Raw genomic sequence first — 23,943 nt, 5'->3', positions numbered from 1 at the left:
CATAGTTGAGTAGAAATCATTAACTTTCCATATTAGAGGAAGGATGAAGGGCCTATGACTGTCACCGTCCGCTTGACCTACCTTCTCTCTGTCACCCTCGGCACCTTCCTTATCATCTTCCTCCTTGGCTCCCTCTTCCTCCCCTTCCTCGCCCTCTTCACACTCCTTTTCCTTCTTGGCAGGGGAATAGGCAGACGGATCCCTCTCTTGGGACCATGTTACATCCTCCTCGGGCTCGCGCCCTAACGGATAGACCTCGTCGTAGCTCGTGCCTTCACGGATTGACGACAACTATTCACTTGTTGCTTCTTTATCACCTGACATTTATTCACCTATAAGCGATGGAGGTATTCTAAGAGCCTACTTGATGGATCTCTAAGAAAGTAAGGACCAACTAAGAAAACAAATTGGAGATAATAACAAGGCAGGACAAAGAAACTTACGAGGTACGAACGACGGCTCGAGCTAACAGTTTCCTAAAAGATGACGGAGCACGCAAATGACTGTTGCACAGCACAGCAGTTCTAATCTCTAGAGCTCTTAAGGAAATAAACAGCAAGGTATAAGTAATAACTAAAAGGGGGGGGGGGGAGGGGGACTATTTATAAAGAGGAGGGGCATGACATACGAAGCAACGCTTCCAATTAGAAATGAGGCCAACCAGCAAGTGCCACGTAGGGTTACTTACACCATTTAATGACACTTTCTCCAATAAAACACATAATTAATGATCATGAATACTTATGTACTCCGCGGCCCGTCAGCCAAAGCCAACGGTACCACAGAGTAGGGGGCAGTTGATAGGGGTATTTTAGCCAGAGATTTAATACCCCTGGACACATCACACACAGATGTGGATGGCGCCCACAGTCCCATTAGCTGTATAAAAACGATCTAAAAGATTAAGGGGAATGGTAGCACGAGTGGCAACCCCACAATGATAACCTGATGGGAACCTTTGTAAACTAATGAGGGTGAAGAGGTCAACAGGGTAAAGAGGCCGACGGGTCCAGCATGGCGTGGCTTGATCCCCATGAATGTCTATACATGGAAATATCTTGCGTGATACGTAAGATAAAGCCCATTACTCACCTGTATTACCCTCATATGGAAAGGTACTCATAAATCTTGGAAACCCTAAGTACTAAACCCTCCCAGCAAGAAAAGATCCCTACTTTGAAGGGATTTTGATTCACCACTCATCACTATATAAGCACCAGACCTCCACTTTCCTCAGGTACGTAGAAAATCCCGAGCTCTCTCACTATAGAGTTCTTAGAGATTTTTCATCCACTAACTTGACCTTCAGAGGGTTCTTGGCCAATACCACACCGGTGCCTTCTGTTTGGTCCATTTGTTCTTATTCCACAGGTACTCGTTGGAGCGATTTGGAGCTTACAACTTACTGACGATTTTAGCACATCATCAATGCGTAACAAATAAAATTTGCATCAGATACTTTTTTTCCATGGTATCTAATAAATTATTGGGAATGTGATAAAGAACCTAAATATCCGAGAATATAAGTATCTCCATGTTTAGTTTGATAAGGAAATTCATAAGATTTTTAGGAATGTGAGATCTGTGTATTAGGTTTATTTTTAGAGATTAAATTCTATAAGGATGTGGTGTAAAACCTAAGTTTTACACTCTCCAATCCCAACATACCACATCATTATATTACATATTAAAGAATAAACATAACCACACCGAATCAATTCTAATGCTTATATGAAAATCCATCCAAATTAGAAGTGTATTAAGATGTTATTAGATGTGGTAAAATGTATTGAGTTTTAAGCAAAAAGATAATGTGGAAATCTCTAATTGAATGGTATAAACCATGAGTTTTACACCCTTCCTTATCCAATTTGGACTCTTATTTTTAAGAACATTATATATATATATATATATATATATATATATATATATATATATATATATATATATATATATATATATTCACTTAGTTTTATAAATATTATATTAAGTGGCACCTTCTTTAAAAAAAAAATCACCTAATTAATTAGGGATATAATAAAATACTTCTACCCTGCAAACTATCTACTCCCATCCTACATAAATTTTTCCCATCATAAAAAGAATACGAGGTGATAATGGAAAATCCATGATCTGATCCCATCTAGTCCGATTTTCATCCTATACATTACCATATAAAGACATAACAATAAATATGAGAGATTGGACATTAACAGTATATAAATAATTTTTCCCAAAACAAAAATAAAAATAAAGAAAGGATATTGAAACTTTATTCCATTCACGAGTAGAGCCGAACAATGCTGCCAAAACAAATTGAACACAAAATGAGTGTGATACTGTATTAGCGTGCCACGTTGTCACAGGGTCAATTTTTCACTCAAATTTTCTACTTGTGATGGCCTTAAGTCCCTGACTTAGTCTCAGCCAACACCACACACCCACTGTAATAACACTTAGAACAAATTATATAGGGATGTTTAAACACACAGCACACATAATATTTACAGGGAACTCACCCCCAACTTTTATTACCTAATCTCAAGTACAAAGGAAACCCTTTTACAAGCCCTAGAGAATTACACAAAACGTTCTCAAGGCCAAAATATACTCTGCTGTTGACACCCCCAACAGCTTAAGAATTAAATACACAGAATTAATTGCTATGACAGTTACACCTAGTAACAGCTTGTGTTGGACAATCTGCCACTTGTGTTTTGACTTAGGATACCTTCAACTGATGCTATCTTGGTATGTTCTCCATGTTTCCAACCCCTACATAGTAGGTCTAAACATCAGGAAATCTAGGGACTGCTTGGTAACTGCTATCGCACATGCTGCACATGCACAACCCATGTCTTAGTAGACCATGGGGCCTCTGCCCATCCTCCAGCACCCCACTTGACATGTTCTTACACGTTTTGGGGAGGCTTGGCCCATGCTCAAAGCCTCCCATCAGCACTACAGCCCACACAACATGCCTACATGTAGCACGTAGATAATTGTCATCAACCCACTAGCACTTGTCCATGCATTCAGCCATCCCCAACTAGCCCAACGCCTAGCACACATCATTTAATCATCATAGCAGCCCTACCCTACCTTACACTCAAGCCACCAAGCCCACACACACAAGAACCAACAACTAAGCCACCAAGCCCACACACACACGTACACCCCCTCCCAGTTTTATTTTTATTTACTTTTTATATGGCACCTTAGTTTTCATATTGTGATAAGAATGTTTTAATACTAGACTGTTTCAGCCGATCTTTCAAAATCAAATGGTATTATAATTGTGGGTTCCAGTTAGCTTAATTGGTAAAATCTCTAGTGGTTGAATAAGAGATTTGGAGTGCAATCCCTGCCTACACCACAAACAAATTAATGTTTTAATCTGATGATAAAGAACATCATTAGGAGCGGACGCTGTAAATTAAAACTCTTTAAAAAATGGTATTATAATTATACATATTACAAAATTTAATATCTAAGCCCGGATCACATGATATTGTACCGTACCAAAATATAAAATTCAATATCAAATAAGGCACATTCTTAAGTAATATCATCATTGCATAATATAAATATATAACATTTCATATATAAGTAAAGAAAAAATATATATTAATGAAGTAAAAAAACTGTCATATATAAGTAAAGTAAACCAAAAAAAAAAAAACACATTTGTTAAAATAAATAATAAATCGTTATATACGAGTGAAGTAATAAAAAAAGGGTTTAGGAAAAAGAATAATAATTCGTTCACATGTCGGCCAGAATCACAATACATGATAGAAAGAATAGACTGAAACAAGTGGAATGAGATGAAATTTAGATTGAGATAGAATAGATAGGTGATTTGTAGATTAGTACTTGTTACCAGATTGGAAAGTTGGAATGAAAAATTTTGGCTGTTTCAGCAGAACTATCAACTATGGAATAAATTGTTACGGTAAAAAAAAAAATAGTAATAGTGATGAGTACACGTAACAATGACAAAAAGTCCAATTACAACGTGTCACATAAGACAAAGTGTATGAAAAAGTGTGTTTGTGATATAATCTTTCTTAACAAGTTCTCCTATTTCCCGTTTTAGGAAAAGAAAAAGAAAATAAAAACTCTCTTTTACAGAATTTGATTTCATCGTGTGGAGGTAGTATTTTAGTTTAGGGGGACAAGATTAAAAGATAGTATTTAAAAAAATAATACATTAATCGATTATTGTAACAAAATAAATAAATAATTGTAAACAAATTTAACAAAAAGTAAATGTTGCATATTGTTAAAAAAAAAAAAAAAGCCCCATCCTATTTATCTAAAAGACAATATAATTTAAATGGCATTTCACTATTTATTTATGGAACCGATCATTTATGAGAGATAAACAAGAAAGACAAATGCATGAATAATGTAATAAATAACAAAGATAAGGAATGTGCTATATTCACAATATTTTTTTAACAAATCTTAAACAATAAGTTATTACAAATTATTATTGATGAAGAAAAAAATTAATTTCAATAATAAGATCAAATTAAAACATTACATTTTATACATATAATTTATTATAAAAATATTATAAATATATCACTTCTTCATATTTTTTTACTGTAGCTTTTTTTTTCCTCCCTAATTTCAGTGGAGTAGGCCTGCTTTTTCTCTCTCTCGTATCCAAGGGGTGGGTTAAAGCGTCAAGCACTCTAAGTTTGGGGAATTTTTCATAAAGTCAGGGGGTCAATTGCCCCCCTCGCCCCAAGCCTGCTCCGCCTCTGCGTGTTTTCATAGTTCGGGATCTTTGAGTTAAGACCAGTTGTTTTCAACAAAAGAAGCTTCAAAGTTTCACAACCGTGTCAAGTCTTTGGCTTTTGCAACGAAACTCCCTCCAAAGTTTCTAACCAAAACAAGAGAGAGACAGTTCGTCTTCCCTATACTCTGTGTCTATATATATATATCGAGATTACATAATAATCCACAACTTACAATCTGGGTCGGAGAAACTTCATCAAAACACGTTGTATCTGTTACGTCTGTCTGTTACATCCAAACGCGTAATAAGATTTCTTTCAATCCGTTTCAGAGAGAAAGAAAGAAAGAAAGAGAGAATGGGGAACTGCTTTTCCGATGTGGAGGGAGGCAAGCAAGCAGTGGGTGGGACCCAACAGAGGCCCAATAGTTTTGCCGCCACCAACAACAACAATGGCGGACACAACGACGCCGTTGAGTTCTTCTTCAGGTCTCGTGGTATTCAGCCTCTCTTCACTCAAATCGAGGTAATATATGTCAAATACGAAGTACAAAAAAAAAAGAAAATGTCAGAAACTTTTTCAATATTTCGTTATGCTTTTATATGTATAACTGAAAATCTCATTACATAAACACACACACACAACCATATTTTGTATGTGTACGGGTTGTGTTAATCTTTATTCTGTATCCCACTTTGGGTCGAAAGTCAGTCCAATTCAGTCAATTCCTATAGTCATTCAAAAATTTTGGGTCTTTTTGTTTTGTTTTACATGTAAACTGTGTCAATTTTAATGTTCACTGTAGTGCTAATGGTGATACTGTCTGTATGCGTACGGATTGTGTTTTCCGGAAAATATTTAGGTAGTCCGGAGTATAGTAAAATAGTGCTTCTCTTCTCACATTCAGATGGACTCTACTATAAATTTAACGAGTGGAGTCTATCTTTATATTTTTTTTTTATAAATATTTTAGTGTGCCTTATGTTTGTAACTTTGTCGATTTTAATGTTTACTGTATTAGTGCTTGCTGGTACTGCTTTTATATATATATATATATATATATATATATATATATATATATATATATATATATATGAATCTATTGCTTTGTTGATTTGGGCATTATCTATTCCTCTTTTTCAAGTACATATTTTACATATATGGCTTATTATAATTATTTTTAAGATTCCTTATTGTTCTATTTGGTTGTTGAGAAAATGTTCTGGACGTGAAGCTAACAATTTTACTTGTTTTTTAAGAAAAAGAAACCAATGGGACCAATTATTATAGTATGATGTTACAATTGTTTTTTATGGGAATTGCTATTATAGCTTGGACTTTGGATGCCGAAAAAAAAAATTACAGGGCTTGAGATGGTTTTTAATTTCCTACAAATTGTAGGTAGACTGCAATTTTGATATACTATACAGTCTATACTTTTGATACAATTGTCTTTTTTATTTTTTTGATAAGTAAATAACTTCATTTAAAAATAAGCGAGGAAATACAATGAATAAAACAAGGCACACAGGTAGAACTTTGGATACAAGTATCTTGAATAATGGTTAATTCCACAGTGAATCAGAGCATGAGACATTGCTTTGGCATGTCGTGAAAGATGCATCCTGGGGATTACTTAGGATGAAGTCTCATACATAAAGGGTGTGACAATTCTTTGGGAGAAACTACAGTGGATTCTAGCTTTAGATCTTGGTCTCTGATTTCATGACAAGAATTATTTGATTCATGAATTATATATATATATATATATATATATATATATATCACAAGAATTATTTGATTCATGAATTTTATATATATATATATATATATATATATATATATATATATATATATATATATATATATGTTACCTGATTATTACAATTGATGTTACTTTGAAAACAATACTAGTGAGAACAATAATAACATAAATATGGTTAATCTTCATTATAAGTAAAATATTTATTGTTCACGAAAAGTTCATTAGTGATGCTACTTTTGTTGCTATAGTTGTTGCGCTTAAATAAATCCAAGGATTTAACTTCATCTTAAAAGATTTTTGGAATCTCTGCTGTTGGACTTAAAACAAAATGACAGTTTTTTGTATTCATTTGACTGTTTTGTCTACAAAGACATATTTGATAAATTAATTATCAATGCATAGTGGAGGAGATTTGTACTATTTCAATGGTGTTAAAAGTTTCATTTCCCTTAGTTCATTGTATTCTGTTCTTCATATGGTGATCAATATGTAGCGCACTGTTTGGCCAATGAAAAATTTCTCAGAATTTGAGAATAGATCGTGTAGTTAGGGCTTCCACCAAGTTCCAATGCTTCACAGCAAGGAACCTTTTCTCTATGCATGTTAGTTTTTTTGAAACTGTAGGCGTCTGCATGCTTTGTATGGTTAGTAGTTTTATTGCCACCAAGGTCCACATCAATGAGCCCACCTGACCTCCTCCTAAAAGTTGTACTGCATAATGCTCCCCCAAGGGGAACATTAGCAAGATTCTCATTTGTTAGTTCCAATTTAACAATGGAACATCAGACAAAACCATTGATTCAAAAAATCTGTTTATTGTGGTATAGAAAAATTTATATCTATATTCATTTGCTTATATTCAGGACCACTAGATGCTTTTATTTGATTTTTCTTATCGATGTGTACTTTGTTGCAAGTCCTATTGGGGTCAACAGTTTGGAATTTTCCTTGTATATATAATTATCATGTCGAAATTGCTAGCCAAGTCATGAAACCTAAAAGCGATTTGTGATGGTCCATTAATTATCTACTTCAAAAAGTAACTAACTTCATAAATTTGATGTTGTGCAAATTGCTAATCAAGCTATATTGATGAAATATTAGTAAACTTGGACACTGAAGAAGCTCTGTGAAGCAACTATTTTGCATTTTAACATACAAGAGTAAAAATATTAATCTCATTTTAGTCGAATGAGTTTTGGCTCAAATGACATTTCCTTCTTTCATAAGAATGGGATAGAGGATGAGGTTGTCGGTTTAGGACCTATTGGGTGCATGTGTAACTTATCAATCAAAAGAAATTTTATCTTAATTTAGGTTTAAGTAATTGAAGTGCCTCTATTTTTGAAAAGAATGAGTTGTCCTACCTTTTTTTCATCTCTAACATATGGGTATTGTGGAGTTTGTTGGTTCACCCTTTCACTATATATGGGTGGCGTTTTATAAAGCTCTGAAGCAGTAATACTGTCTTATATAATTTAACTCAAGATAGGACATTAGTCTTGTGTACATTACCATTGGAATTGTTATTCAATCTACATTAATGGCTCTTTTGTTTTTTCATGACTTTTCATATTATTCTATGTGGTTTGCCTATTTTTGGTTTCTCATTATGTATTCATGCATTCTTGTGTTTCAATTTTATGCTGCAGTTATCTCTATCTGCATCTAATTTGCTTGACCGTGACATCACTTCAAAGGTATTCCTCTCTATACAAAACCACATTTGATAGTGAGTTTTTTAAGGGTATACTATAATTTTCCAATTTGCTAATATTTTGGTAATTTACTATGGCTCTATTTGTTTTAGCTTAAAATTCTAGCTTATTTTTAAACAGAAATATGCCAATGAAAATATCATCCAAACGCTATCCAACCTCCTTTTGTTTTATAGTATGAAATTTGAGTTTATTTGTTTTCATCTTCCCTTCAAATTTCTAATATGTGACAGTGTGGGAAGTTATTATCTAAATGAGATTTCTTGTTGGGGAAGATTTGTCAGAATAATAAATTTTGCACTTAGGAAGCAAGTATCTTATCAAGTACTTCATAATAAGTCTCACCACACTCAAGCAAAATACACAATGGAGTTCTCAATGAAAGAGGAGTTTTATTGATAATTAAAACAGTACATATCCTTTGCTACACACACCGCATCACTCTTCACTTCTACTCTTGCTTATTATTTCACTTGCATTTTCATACTCCTACAATCAATGCCAAGACTTATATAGTATACATGAAAGACTAAAATTACACACTACATTCTAAAACAAAGCAAGACAAGCAATAATAACCTATTACCTAAAAGCAAAAGAAAGACATATTACATACTTGTTTCAAGCTAAACTTGTTACATCTTTTGATTGTCAAGGACAACAACTCACCTACTAAAGTGAGAAATTTTCTCTTTCATAATTTTAGTTTACCAACCAACTAAGCTAGTAAGGATATGCAAGCTTAGTAAATAACACATGCAAAATGCTTTAAAACAAATCATCAGCCTATTGCTAGGGTGGGAGTATAGTGCTGGGTACAGCTACCTATCACTAAATAATAGATGTAAACTTACTAGCATTCATGGGTTTGAGTCAGGGAATTGACCTCTCCAAAAAAATGGGGATAAGGCTGCCTACCAATCACCTCTCTCAAACCCTGTAAAAATGGGTGAGTTGTGCTATGGGTATGACTTGTAGTCCTTGGTTCCTACCTGGGGTATGTCAAAATTACATGTGCCATAAGTAGTGTTTATGTCAGAGATGCACTTCTTTGTATAATCTTGGATATGTAGCAAGCAGAACTGTTATGTTGGCTGTTTCTGATAAAGATTCTCATATATTTAAGGGTCTTGAATTTGTCAATCCACAGTAGTTTGTTTATGTGCTTGTATGATGTGCATGCAAGTCGTGATCAGGCTTGTCTTACTATGCTTTTTGCTAAAATATACTTTATTTCATTCAGAGTGATCCAATGGCTGTGGTGTATGCAAAGAAAAGAGATGGAAAACTAGAGGAGTTAGGTCGCACTGAGGTTGTATTGGATAGTTTGAATCCTGCATGGATAGAAAAAGTTCCAGTTGCATTCCAGTTTGAGATTGTGCAGCCATTGGTGTAAGCGTTACAAATTTCTTTAAGTGCTTATCTTTGTGTAGATAAATCCTATTTTACTATAAGTGATTTTCTAATTTGACTGGATGGCTTGTGTTTGCCTTTATTTTTCTTGGCGCCAGATTTCATGTATATGATGTGGATTCAAAATATCATAATGTACCTGTGAAGGTATATATAAGTTTTAGCTCTTTTAAGTATTTATTAATTTAATTCATGTTTTGTAGGTTATGTTCAATTATTTGCACTGTTAATAAATTATACACAAAAAATTGTACATGCTCAGTGTTCTTGTTGCATTTCTGCCAATCTTTAAGTTCTGACTATTGCACTTCGCAAGATAAAACTCTTATCAACATTTGTAATATGTGAAATGTGTATTGATTTGATTAGATCACACTATAAATTGCAGGTATACTAAGCACTAAATTTGTCAATACATGGTCAAAAACATTCAAGTGGAAACAAAAGTAATTAGTGAACAATTATAAACAAATGTTTGATGTCAATTGTGTGATATGTCTCAGATAATCTCAGGAAAAAATTATTTTGATAGTAGCTATACATGTGACTGTGCATGGTGTAATTGTATGGGAAATCACTTGCTGGAAATTATTATGAAACTTTTTTTTTTTTTTTTTTCAGTGTGTTGCATTTAGCTCTTTCAAAAACAATTAAACTGGATTTGTTGCTTCTGTCAATTTGGCCATGATATAGGAAAGAAGTTATATAACAAACAAGAAATGAAAGTAAAGGGAAATTTAGTTTAAACTCTAAAGCCCTCCATGTAATATTGGTGATGTTTATAATTTTCTTAATAATCTTTTACTCCATGGGTGTAATTTTGGTAACTGCACAAATCATGGAATGCAAATTTTTTTGACAAAAAACCAAATTTGATTGGTTAACCATATCAATTATGAATTAATTGATACTTTTGAAATATTGTGACAATTTAAACCATATTCAGATGTGAGCAAAGAAGGTAACTTATAAGGATTATATTTTTGATTTGTTATCATTTCATCTAGAATAATCTAACAAATTTAGTTGATGATGAAGTCTTTATTTTAAAATTTTATTTCCGTTGCCTTGCAGACGCTAAAATTGAATGATCAAGAATTTCTTGGAGAGGCTACTTGTGTTCTATCTGAGGTATATCGCCTTGGGTTCAGTTGGGCTCATTGAAATTATATAAAGCATATATATCATGCTGGTGCAATTTGAGTAAAAATTTGCGTTAATTTTTAGTATTTTATTCTTAGAAATTTCAATGGTAGAAAGACAATTGTGAGAGCCACTTCAATATAATGTTATTTTAAGATTTTGAGCATCATAGTTTAGATTACCACTGATGCAGTTAAAAATTAGGGGAAATTACACTTTGTCCACCTATGGTTTGCCCGAAAAACACTTTGCCTAGCTGTGGTTTAAATATTGGCACTTTACCCACTAGAAATTAGCTCCGTTTGTCTCCTGTTACTCACCTCAGTTAAAAACAGAGGTAAATTTGTATTTTTGTTACCCTTTTATGTCTCTCTCATCTAAAAACATAAAAAACTAAAAAATCAAGGGAAACTGAGATCTAGAAGCTAGGTTTGGTAAAAATTAAAATCTAACTTTTACATATTTTTTTCATATATCAACTTTTAAATCTTCTATTTTAACAAAAATGTATTGTATTACTTAATTTTACGTAGTACTAAAAAAAAGTTTTGGAGAGGGAGAGCGTATTTTATTGTATTAATAGTGATATAAAATTAGAAATACGACTTTTATTTAATTTATTAAGCTGGGAAAAATAAGGGGAGTGAAAGATAGAGAAGGCACTCAAGGCTGCAAAGAATGAAACAGTAGCACTTGGTATAAAATTTTTCAATTCAAAGTGCATTAGAGTATTGACCTTTGAGAGATGTAAAATTGGAAGTAGCTCCTTAGCTCTACATGTTACCAACTCACAGTCACACTGACAAGGACAAGAAGCTGGTTGTCAGCAGTCATTGGACGAATTTAGACATCAGAAGGAATTGTCCACTCAGTCAAGACTATTTGGAGGGGATGGTGGTCAGCAATTTTCTGAAGACATTGAGCTCTTGGGCTTTGGGAATGCAGATTCTGATGAAAGATTGTGTGATATTTTTGATGGTGTCTTTCAATGGGAACATAAACTGATGGCTCAACATCCAGTGTTGACGAGTACACTCTTTTCCAAAAATTGTTCAATTCAATTTTTAATTTGTTAAAATAGAAATCTAAAAGTTGACACATGAAAAGATGTAAAAGTTAGGTTTTAATTTTTACAAAACCTAGCTTTTAGATCTTCTTTTCCCTTGATAAGTTTTTTATGTTTTGAGAGGAGAGAGACATAAAAGGGTAATAAAAATACAAATTTATCTTGATTTTTAATTGAGGTGGGTAAGAGGAACAAACAGAGCTAACCTTAGGTGGGTAAAGTGCCAATTTTTAAACCATAGATAGGTAAAGTATTTTTTGGGCAAACTACATGTGGGCAAAGTGTAATTTCCCCAAAAAATTATGTTTCAAATGTAACTAGTGGCTTAAATTCTTTTAGAATGATTTGGTCAACATGTGCTAAACTTTGGTGTTTGTTTTTCCTCCATTTTCTCTCTTTCTATTTTCATGGCAGATAGTGGCTAAACAAACTCGGAGTTTAACCCTAAATCTCAATAACAAAAATGGGCATATGAGCTTGAGGAACTTAGGGGCACTCACTATCCATGCAGAGGAAACAGTTTCTTCTAGGAGTTGTGTTGAGATGGTAGTCCATTGTTCCCACTTGGATAACAAGGACCTATTCTCTAAAAGTGTATGTATTCACAAAGCGGATACCTTAAAATTTCATGTTCCTTAAGCATACATATTCTTGATTGTGTTTGTTTCTTAAGTTTCTTCATTTATTTTAGGATCCTTTCTTAAGAATATCTAGAATTGTTGAGAGTGGAGGCTCTGTTCCAATATGCAAAACTGAAGTGGTGAAGGACAACTTGAATCCAATTTGGAAACCCCTATGCCTGAGCATACAGCAGTTTGGAAGTAAGGTATGCTTGTCGATTTTTGATTCTTGGTTTCCTATTAGATTATGGTTATAGGATGTTTTGTAATTTTGATAATTAATGAAGACTCACATGGCATATGCAATTTCACTTGCTACAGGATAACCCATTAATTATCGAGTGCTTTGATTTCAATAGCAGTGGCAATCATGTGCTTATTGGGTAAGCTAAAATTTATTGTTGTCTGGATTAGTTTTAGTTTTTGTTTATTTTCACTTTTCAGTTTTCATGATTTAGTCTCTAGTACTAAAGGAAGGTATTTATTTTAAAATTCACCTCATCAGTAAGCTCCAGAAGTCTATGGCAGACCTGGAAAAACTTCATATAGAAAGAAGTGGTGCAAATCTCACCTTACCATCTCCTCATCATGGTCATGAGAAGGTACTTATTCATACTTGCAGTTATTTTTTTAAAAAATACTTCATGTTAATCTTTATGTTTAAATTTTTACATTGCTTATTAATTCATCAATATAGGTTTTGAAGGGACAGCTGTTTGTGGATCAATTTTGTGAAAAGCAACAGTACAGTTTTCTGGATTACATTTCCAGTGGATTTGAGCTTAACTTTATGGTTGCTGTTGACTTTACAGGTAAAATATATCACATTCTAGGGGAGTTATATAGTTTTTTATTTTATTTTTTGGGTTCTTTTTTTCCTAGTTCAAAATGTTTTGGCTGATGACTGATTTATGCTTTGAATATTCAATATCTCTTTCTTTAGCCTCAAATGGAAATTCTCGGAATCCAGATTCTTTACACTACATTGATCCTTCTGGCCGGTTGAATTCTTATCAACGGGTAAGACTGTGCATCCTCTGGTGCTCCCAATAGGGTAGTTGCTTTTCTTTAGCACTGATGTGTGTGTGTGTGTTTTTTTTCCTAAACATTAGATACAACAGATCCTTCCCCCTTCCCCCCCCCCCCCTCAATTTAAATCCTGTATGGGTTCGTGAGTTGTATTTTTGTAACACACACGCCAAAAGAAGAAGAAAAGACACAAAATAACCTAGAAATTGCTTGTAGAATAAGAAAAAATAGCTTTTACATTGAATTGGTCCAAAAAGAGGCGCACAAAAACAACCTGGGAAAGAAAAAATAACATTTACATTGAATTCGTCGATAGCAATGTCTATATGATCAAGCAGCTATCTTTTGCTATCTTGTCTGTCATGACTCAATATGATCAAGCATCTTGTTTTTCATATCAAGGTTGCAGGTTCTTTTACTCTCAACTAAACGCAGAACATGTTAGAGAAATTTTAAATAAAAAAGAAAAAACCCATACGTGGAACATGTCTGAGATTGTGGATTGTGTAAAAAAAGTTTCTTTGTTTTGAAATTTTTGTTAGGGTTCTTCGGTTTGCATATACTTAAAATAAATCTTCATTGATTGATGAAGTCATTTTATACTTAATTAAGAAAATTTGCAGGCTATAATGGAGGTTGGGGAGGTCATTCAGTTTTATGATTCCAATAGGCGCTTTCCTGCTTGGGGCTTTGGAGGAAGAACAATTGATGGTACCACATCACATTGTTTTAACTTGAACGGAAGTACAGGTGCCTTTGAGGTGAGAGGAGCTAACTTTGTAATGCTTTGTTTGCTTAATCTTTGAAGAATCTGATCTGGCTGGCATATTGCCTAGCTGTTTTCACACAGCTCTTTCTCTTTCTCTGTAATCCTCTTGCAATTTTTATTGGAAACCCCTTAATTATTATTAAAGTGAAATCTATGCTTATTCATGTCTTCTTATTCCTACTGTTATTATCTCATATTTCCTTTCTTTTTGTCAAATATAGTTTTTTATTTATTTATAATTCTGTTGAATAGCATCTGAAACCTGGCTCTGTCACCATTGATGTTTTACCTTCTTCTATTACCTCTAAATCACAAACATTTTCAACCAAACACGAAAAGTTCTAAACCCTATTTACAAAAAACTAAAATACATTCAAAATCCCCAAATACATTAATTTTATCATCAAAAGGTTTGACAAAGTCTCAGATGCCCTTAAAAAGAAGTCCATGAGAACGGTGCAAATTAAATAGATTGAGTTATCTCACCTAATAAAATTTGGAACATTATATGTTTTGTATCATAAGATTAGATGTCTGTTGTAAATGATTACAAGTAAATGGTACCATAGGATTCATATTATTCTTTGTAAGTTAATAACTATTGAGTATAAGTTTGTTCATCTTTTTTTGAACACTGCATTTCATACTCTTATGTAACATCCAGTTTCTTTCTTTGTAAGTTAATCAAATTATTTTATTTATTAATAGGTTGAAGGAGTTGAAGGCATCATGGCTGCTTATGCAAGGGCTCTACATAATGTTGCCCTGGCAGGACCCACTTTATTTGGCCCAGTGATTAACACAGCTGCACAAATTGCTGGCCAGTCCATCTTGTACAACAGTAACAAATACTTTGTCTTGCTTATTATTACGGTAAAGAGAATGTCGAATTAAATTTATTTTGTTTGTGATATATTACTACTTTTATTGAAGTAGGTGAGACACTTTATGTACATAGGATTTATACACAAAGCTCTCCTAAAGAGAATTTTGTCTTTATTTGATGTCTCTTTAAATCAATTCTTCAATTAATCATTCAAAAAAAATTGTCATCTTTCTAGGATGGAGTCATTACAGACCTGCAAGAAACAAAAGACGCTCTGGTCAGGGCATCCGATTTGCCTCTATCTATCCTTATTGTCGGAGTGGGAGGTGCGGATTTTAGAGAAATGGAGGTATAATGTTTTCCTAATTTGATGTCTTTTATACCTTTTTACACTTTATTTTAATTATCCAGTAAAAATGGTGGAATTTTAGCTTTTAGAATTTTCTCTTGAATGACTGTAATGTATCTTAATTTTTGGGTAGGTTCTTGATGCTGACAATGGAAGACGGTTAGAGAGCTCTACGGGTCGTGTGGCTACACGTGACATCGTGCAGTTTGTTCCAATGCGAGAAGTGCATAGTGAGTACATAGTGGCACTTGTCTGTACAAAATTTTTGTGGTTTCATCTAAAAGAATCCACTAACTGTAATTCTGCATTCACAACTATCCCGGTTAGATAATTATTCTAGAAAAAATGGAATGAACATTTGATTAGTTCTGCCAGTCAGATAACTATTGATGGGTGGAGTGATGAGAGGACAAAAGGGTGTGTGTGAACTTTGAAACTGTGTTTAACAAAAACGTTGCATGGATTGCCGTTGCCACTGTTGTTTTGATCCACTGTTTTTGGCTAGATTGTCTGTACACATTAGACACGTTATAGGTAGAAAATGAGATCATGGTTTTAATCTAGTGTGAATGTGTGCTCAACAAGCTGATTTGCTGAGCCTGACCGGACCAAGCTTGACCAAGCCCTACAAATTCTAAAACTGCTTGGCTCCCTTACAACCTTGAAACCATTTCTATGATCTTCCCTCTTGACTTTTTTATCATCTGTTTGAGTCTATTATCTGTTTTATCAATTGGAATTGATTATATCCTTATTTTTTCAACTTCTTGTACTTTCTTTGGCCTGAGCTTCTTCATTGTGTTTCATCTAACAAATTAGCTATGGTCTGTACAGGTGGGCAAATTTCTGTGGTTCAGGCTCTATTGGAAGAGCTACCTGGACAGTTTTTGACATACATGCGGAGTAGAGATATCAAGCCAAGCCCTCTCCATGCAGCCTCAACTTCTGCTTGACTAACATTTACCAAGTACACAAGATTTATAAATATGCTGTTCTGCTCATATCAACTGAAAAAATTTAGGTCTGAACCAATCACAAGTTAACTTACCTGAGAGGAGCTATCTATTAACAAATTTTTTAGGTCTGAACCACTAACAGGTTGAATTTCCTGAAAGAATTTCTTTATATCATCCTAAAAGAAAATGTACAGATTTTTTAACCCAAAAAAAAAAATCTTTATCTTGTATAGGTAGAATTTAAACTTTTTTCAAGTTCAACCTATATTTTAAGTAAACAAAGCAATGAAAAAGAAGTTAGTTTTGCAAGGAGAAAGTGTCTTTTGGTCTACATGCTAGTTCCATGGAGTAGGACTCTCACAAGGATTTGTAGCGCCCATCTGTAAGGAAGGTGTTGTTGTCACGTTGTGGGTTCACATGTATGTGATCTGGCGATAATTTTTGGTGTAGCAATTTTTGGCCCTAAATAAGGATCTAGGTCCACTTATCTTTATCGAATGTCACTACATTGTGTGGAGTACAAACATTTTTAGATTAAATCAATATCTAATTGAGAAGCTGTTAACAAAAGGAATAATATACTGCGGTTGAAGTATTTCACTATTTGTGTTGTGTGAGCGTTGAATAGTGACATTCCTCCAAAAAGAGCCTCGTTACATTGTATTATTATGTTTTTAGAAATGCTTCAATTTTTATATTACAAAGAATGTAAAGGATTCTTTTTTGAATGATTTCAAATATTTTGTGAATTCCACAATGTCTACCATGGGATGACTCTCTTGAGTGTTGCCTGATGTGAATACTCTTACACATAAATATGATAATATGTCACTGGATCATGGTTTGGGCAAAGTCTAAGCAAAGATGGGAGCTAGTCATCAGTCGTCACTTGAGTTGGGTCTAAGAACCGTTCTTTTGATGCCTATGTAGAGGTTAAATCACCAAACTTTAAGTCTTTTGAAGTTAGAATACGAACTTGGGAATGTGTTAAGCAACTATGCACACCTAACTTAAAGGACTGGCCTCCACTTGTACTGCTTAGTCATTTTCTAACAAGGTCCAACTAAGTTGGTTCCCTTCTAAGCATGTAAAATTCTCACACACACACATATATAGGATTAAATACATAAACCACAAGCTCAAAGATCAATCACTTAGAGGTGGGTGTCCTAATTTTAGGGCTTCATTTATAAAACCCTAATTGGAAATTTTCAATTTTAAAGTTGCTCAGACATCACCTTGACAAGCACCACATGTGAATCACTTTTCTTTAAAGAAAACCAATGAAAGAAAGCAGGAATTCAGGGTTTCTCTGAGTCTGAGGCATATGCTTAGGTAGGGACTAGAGCAGTGTACACACTACACAATGCTTCAAGATGCATACACAATGGAGGGCTACGCACACATTTGTAACTCTAATTTCTATATCTCCACTATCTTAACATGCAATTACTTCTAAACTAGGAACGAAACGAAAGCAGAGAAATAAAAATAAATTAAACCTAAGATTTCAAAGTGAAGAAAGAAAACAAAGCACATGGTTTTTTTTAATTTAAAAAAAAAAAAAAAAGGAACTTACATTAACTCCTTGAAGATCCTCTTAAATCTTGATCATTTGAGCAAAGCCAACTAGCCAAGGCGTAGAATGTACAAGATGTGGTTACATATGAATATCAAATAACAACATTCTTATTGTTTTGAAAGCTTCACTTTTTGCATTGAGCTCCAACCCTAGTACTTCCAATAATTGAACTTTGACTTTGACCCTTTTAAGATTTCTTTTATAAATAAAAAGTGCTTTGACTTTTCAGATTGCTATAATACTCATAAAACCATGGATGTAGAACCATAGTTTTAAAAATCGGACCGGACCAGTTAGTCCAACTGGTTCAACCAGGAACCGGCCTTCAATCTGGTCCAATTATGAGTAAAAACTAAAAATTACATAAAAATCGGGAAAAATCGAAAACTGGCCGATTCAACTGGGAACCTACACGGTCAAACCGGTTAATGCCCGTTTGGGTTGAAAACCTAAACTACACCGTTTTGCCCAGCCTAAACTACCTCGTTTTGGAACAATGGAACCTAAAAACTAGATCTTAACCCTAACCACTTGATTCACCCTCACTCTCACTCACGCCTCTCACCTCTTTGTCACGCTCATGCCTCTCACTCTTAAGTCTCACCTCTCAGTCTCTCATGCCTCTCGCCCCTCTATCTCGCTCTCACTCTCACTCTCACCTCACTCAAGCTCACGAGTCACAGCCTCTCATCTGATTTGCTTCTCATCATCACGGGTCACGTCTCTTGCTGTCTCGGGTTTTTTTCTTCTTTATTCTCAATGTCACCGTCTCGGTATCGGTCACGCCCATCCTCTGTGCTCTGCTTCATCAGGTATTTGGATTATTTTTCTTTTTCCTTTGCTTTTGATTGTAATTTGTTGATTCTCTTTCTTTCATTTGTCTCACAATTATTCACCTTAGCATCAATCTGTGATTTGGTTCTCTTGGCTTCTGTTTTTTTTTTTTCATTTCTCTTAGCTTCATCTCAAGTTCTCTGTTCATGTTCTTTGCCTTCAAATTTCCAATCAGTTCAGTGACTTCATTGGTAACTTCTCTCATTAAATTAATTATTCAATTTATTCTTTCAATTATTAGTTTAGCATATCATTTTAGTTTATATGCGATTTTGTGTGTGTTGAGGATTATGTTGTGGATTTGATTTACAGAGCTTTTTTGTTTGTGAAAATAGTTTACAGAGTAGCATTATTGTTTGTGAAATATTTACAGAGTAGCATTATTGTTTGGATGTAATGAACTTATTTGCTATTTGCCATTTGGATGTAAATGTAATGACTAATGAACTTATTTATTTGGTTTTGTTGAAACTTTATTATGTTAAGGATGATTGTTTTGTAATGTTGTTATGTTAAATTCTTTAAAAAAAATGTTATATACTTTTTTTTTTTTAAAGGAAACATATTTATTACTATTGGTTTGTTAGTTTTAGTATATTAAAAATTAAAAATTATTTATATAATTTAAATAATTAATAATTAAATTATTTATGACGTCACCGGTTCAATCAGAAAACCGGTAATTAACTCCTCGACCGATTCTTTCACCGTACCGATTTTTAAAACCATGTGTAGAACAAAGCCCAAGGGACAAGGGGACCTTAATTAGTTAATTATATATATTAATTAAAAGCTTAGTTGGTTTTGTCTACTGTTTATATGGCTTGCTTTTAGGTAAAAAAAATGAGAAGTAATAAGCATCCCATGCAAATTACTCATGCCTAGCCATGCTATCTAGTTTGAATTGATATGAGTATGACCTTTTGTTGTTGTTGTTGTTTTTTTTGGCTGAGTGATTGATATGTGCATTGTTGTTGGTGCCTAAGGGTATGCTTGGTTAGGGTGAAGACATGAAGGATGGAAAATAGGGAGAGAAAAATAGGGTGAAAAATTGCATTTTTCACCATTTGGTTCAGGAGAGAAAACAAAAGAGACAGAAAATTTGGAGGAAAATAATCCATCCAGACCCACATTTTTTTATCCTTCCAATTTGGGAGGAAAATGAGGAGGAAAAGATATTGAATGATGTAATTTATACAAATACCCTCACTTTATTGTACTCACCTACCCCCACTCACTTTCCTAATGACATAATAGTCAATTTATATAAACTGCATTTTCCATTCTCCCATTTTTCTATCCAACCAAACAAAAAAGTTTTCCACACTCCCACTTTTCCACCCCTCCAACCAAACACACATGAGGGAAAACCAAATTTTTTCTATCCTCCCACTTTTCCATCCTCCTACTAATTTTCCATCCTCCCACTTTTCCACTCCTCCAACCAAATGGACCCTTAACTCTCTTGTATATGTAGGGAAAAGTCATTGGTTGATTTGCATTGACTATGAATACTTGTAAGCCCAATCAACTCACGACTGATGGCTCAACCCCCAAACTAAAGCTTGGGTAATGTTTATTGAAGATGCACCTAAAATGCCGCCTACAAACTTTATTAAAAATGCGGAAAGATATTATAAATTTTATTACATAATATTATAAATTGATTTTGGCACTTAACTTGACTCTTTATGATTGGTAACATATCAATTTGTAAGCCAATTTAGTAAACTTTGTAGTACATTTAGCACTATACTCAAGTATATTTAGCACTTTATTGTTGCCATACAAGACGTGATCCAAGTGCATTCTTATTTTTCTTTCTAAAAATTGTGAATTCAAAAAATTTCACTATTTCACATTTCAATTCATGTGGCAATACACGTATGGTGGGTATGTAACGAGAAGTGTGTGACTGTGGACACGACCACATGACGCCTCTTGGGATGGGTTTTTAAGGAAAGAAATGTTTGATTTTTGGAGTATTTTTTATTAGAAAAATCACGAGTCTGAAAAAAGTTGAGGAGCCACCACTTATTTTATTATTTTTTTTAAGGGAAAACAAAACAAGAAATAAAAACCCTTTCTTTTTTATTTGATTGACTCAATGGATAAGGAAAACGGTCTATGTCCACCAGGGACAAGTTCGGGGGTCAAATTACGCCGTGGGAAGGTATGAGGCACCCACGCACGCCCGATATGTCTACCCGGTCTCTACTAAATAAGCAAGGACTATTTGATGTTCAATTAATTGTTCAATGGGCACAATATTATTAATCGAATTCATTACACCAAATCAAGCAAGTAGTTGATTTTATGGCATGGTGGCCTAAAGCTAGATCACAAGACAAGATAATAATAATAAAAAGAAGCAGCAACTTAATAATAAAACGAAACAATAACCAAGAAATTAAGAAGCATTTCGAGGAATTGATATAACGACTATTATAAAAAACATGTGCAAGCTTAAACTCTTCCAAGTCATGATCTGAGCAACATGAGAAGATTTCATTTTAAGGGAACTAGTGGGGTTATACTTTTTCTAAGAAAAAAGTGGGGCTTAATCAGGTTAGCTTGTGACTTGATTTTGATTTAAAGTAAAAAACAAAAAACTTTATTTTTGTTTGTGGAAACTGAAATGATGGACTTGGTAAAAAAATAAAGCATATTCTTATTTTTGTATGTGGAAATTGGAAACCGAAAATATAGACTTGCTTTTGATTTGAAGTAAAAAAAAAAGTATATTTTTATTTTGTTTGTGGAAACTGAAATCAGGTTGTTGCAAACAACATGGGTCTAGGCAACTTGTAGAGATTAGCTACGGTGTAAAAAAATAAAACTATGTCTTCGTCACAAGCTTTCAATGCATGGGTCCACCTTTTAAGAAGTCACATGCTGACATGATTTAACCCTACTTTTCACTTTTAGTTTTAGTTTCTTTTATTACAACTAAGCTTTGTTCTTTGTTCACAAGACAGCCAAGCTTCAAGCTTTAACATTTAGACTGAAAAGAAAATACCCAGCAAAGCAACCAAGCTTCAAACAACTGAAACACGCAAGAATAAAGAGTGGGAACGCCGAAAACATACCCAGCACCCTTGGACGAGTTTGATGGTGACTCCACTAAGACGAATGGTGACGACAACGTCATTTTCTAATGGATGGTCCTCCCACCACGCGACGCTCCACTGACGATGGTTGACGGAGAGGTGCTGAACTAGCCGCGTACAGTGTGGGATTTGTCCCCCATCAGGACCAGATTTTCTCCCAAGAAATTTCAATCTCTCAAATTTTTTTTTTCTGTTTTTTGAAAGCTTTTTTGAAAATTAGAATTCAAAGAGGTGTAATGAAAATGATTTTTGGAGATGAGAAAAAGATGGGTCCGTCCTAGTTTTGGAATCCAGTGGAAAAAATGGTCTCCCTGTTTTCCTTTTTTTTTTTTCTTTTCTTTTACTCTGTTCTCTCTCCTTTCTTCTTTTTTTTTTTCCTTCTTTCTCCCCCCTTCCTGTTTTTCAAAAATTCCAAATCCAATCACCCTATCTGTTTTTGTTTGCACACACCCTACTGCCCCCGCTGGAACAGTGGAATGACAACCAAGACAAAAATCGTGCAGAGGAGGGCATGTCGGACCTACTTAGTGTGGGAGGTGTCTATCCACTATACTGAAAATGGACGTCTCACCATTTGTTTTGTTTTTGTCCTTTTCTTTTTGACCACTAAAGCTGGGTTTACCAATATATTTGAAATAAATGCAATTGTTTTCAAGTTAAATTAATAGAAGAAACTTGCGGCCTCGTTTGGGAGGAAGGAATGAAAAAGAATAATTTTAGAATATTCTTCTCTTCTCTTCTCTTCTCTTGTTTGGGAGTTTTAATGGAGGGAATGGAAAGTTCATTCCCTTGTTTGGGAGTTTAAGTGGGAGAGAATGGAATGGGTAGGAGGGAACACTCATTCATTTCTATTCCCTCTAAACCTCAAATTTTCATTCCCCTCGAAATTGGAAGGAATGGAAAGGAATGAAATTAGATTTAATGAATTTTTTACTAAAACTCTCAAAATACCCCTATATATTCAACAATTTATTTTAAAATAGGGGTCTAATAGCAATATTGTCATAAAATGATTCATTTCCATTCCCTTCATGTTACTTCCAAACAAGATTACTTACATTCCATTCATTTTCATTCCTTTCCATTCCTTTATTTTAAAACATCCAATCAAGGTTACTTAATTCCATTCTTTTCCATTACTTTCCCTTACTTAAATGCATTCTATTCCATTCCATTCCTTTCCATTTCCTTATGATCATTCTATTCTATTTCATTCCATGCCCTTATGAACTCCCAAACGAAGCCTGAGGGACAAAACTTGACCTTTTTGGATATAACTTTCAAAAACTGAGGATTTTGTGGAAAAGGGGAAAAAAGTCAAGCATGAATAAAATTGTTGCTTCAAATGCACTTAAAATAAAAGATTGACAGTAAAAACTATGAATGAATAAATAAAGGAGTTGAAAAAAAAAAAGTGTCTAATGAGAGACAGAGATCAGAGAGTTATGCACATCATTCAATTAGTTCATCATTGGGGGACACATACACAAAAGGTATGCATTATAATTGAGGAACGAAATAGGGTGTCTACAGTGACTATCGTTACTTTTTTTTTTTTCTTTGTGGATACTATATGTTTTCCAAATACTTTATGGATACCATATGACTTGAGCTTATGCGTTAGTTTTATAATAATTAATGCTTATTATTAGGCCGAAATATTAATATTTTTTTAAGTGTATTATTTAAGGGTAAAAGATTTTGCCAATTTTTTTTGGATAATTCAATATTAATATATATTTTTGGATAGTTCAATAGTTATAATAGCTATCATGAATCATGAATTCATGATCATAGATGAGCCAACCAGTTGTAATCACTACAAAAAAAAAAAAGAATTGTTTCAACCCTTTTTTTCTAAGGGTTTACTGAAAATGGTTGAAACAAATGCTAAAAACTGGCGCGCTAATTAAAATCTGACTAATCTTCTTACAATGGTCATTAAAACCCTTGGAATAAACTAAAACACTAAAATCCCGCGTAATTGTTTCCTTCAAATTTTTACATTCTTCAAC

At 33.8% G+C, this 23,943-nt stretch overlaps 1 protein-coding gene across 2 annotated transcripts; it reads left to right on the top strand.

Annotated features, from left to right (window-relative positions):
* Positions 1-4,659: 4,659 nt before the first annotated feature.
* LOC142627572 (protein BONZAI 3-like) lies at positions 4,660-17,423 on the top strand. Of its 2 annotated transcripts, XM_075801447.1 has the most exons (17): positions 4,660-4,917; positions 5,081-5,273; positions 8,166-8,213; positions 9,475-9,623; positions 9,743-9,791; positions 10,719-10,775; positions 12,268-12,447; positions 12,545-12,679; positions 12,795-12,856; positions 12,979-13,075; positions 13,171-13,285; positions 13,417-13,493; positions 14,126-14,263; positions 14,980-15,144; positions 15,333-15,446; positions 15,580-15,676; positions 16,281-17,423. In XM_075801447.1, the coding sequence occupies exons 2-17, from the start codon at positions 5,106-5,108 to the stop codon at positions 16,397-16,399; spliced, it is 1,770 nt and encodes a 589-aa protein (XP_075657562.1). In that variant the 5' UTR covers positions 4,660-4,917; positions 5,081-5,105; the 3' UTR covers positions 16,400-17,423. The 2 variants fall into 2 exon arrangements, with proteins under 2 accessions (XP_075657562.1, XP_075657561.1); XM_075801446.1 differs by having other exon boundaries at positions 4,660-5,273.
* The last annotated feature ends 6,520 nt before the right edge of the window (positions 17,424-23,943 follow it).

The sequence above is a fragment of the Castanea sativa genome, chromosome 3 (assembly GCF_040712315.1).
Source record: "Castanea sativa cultivar Marrone di Chiusa Pesio chromosome 3, ASM4071231v1".
Classification (NCBI taxonomy): Eukaryota; Viridiplantae; Streptophyta; class Magnoliopsida; order Fagales; family Fagaceae; genus Castanea; species Castanea sativa.
Note: the sequence above shows the minus strand (reverse complement) of the source record. Positions and strands in the feature narration are given on the sequence as shown.

Bases quoted from the DNA above. Each gene is read 5' to 3' on its own strand.
- LOC142627572 (XM_075801447.1), top strand. From the start codon at position 5,106: ATGGGGAACTGCTTTTCCGATGTGGAGGGAGGCAAGCAAGCAGTGGGT. The intron at 12,857-12,978 runs GTAAGCTAAAAT...TCACCTCATCAG, and splicing joins GGCAATCATGTGCTTATTGG to TAAGCTCCAGAAGTCTATGG. The intron at 15,447-15,579 runs GTATAATGTTTT...ATTTTTGGGTAG, and splicing joins CGGATTTTAGAGAAATGGAG to GTTCTTGATGCTGACAATGG.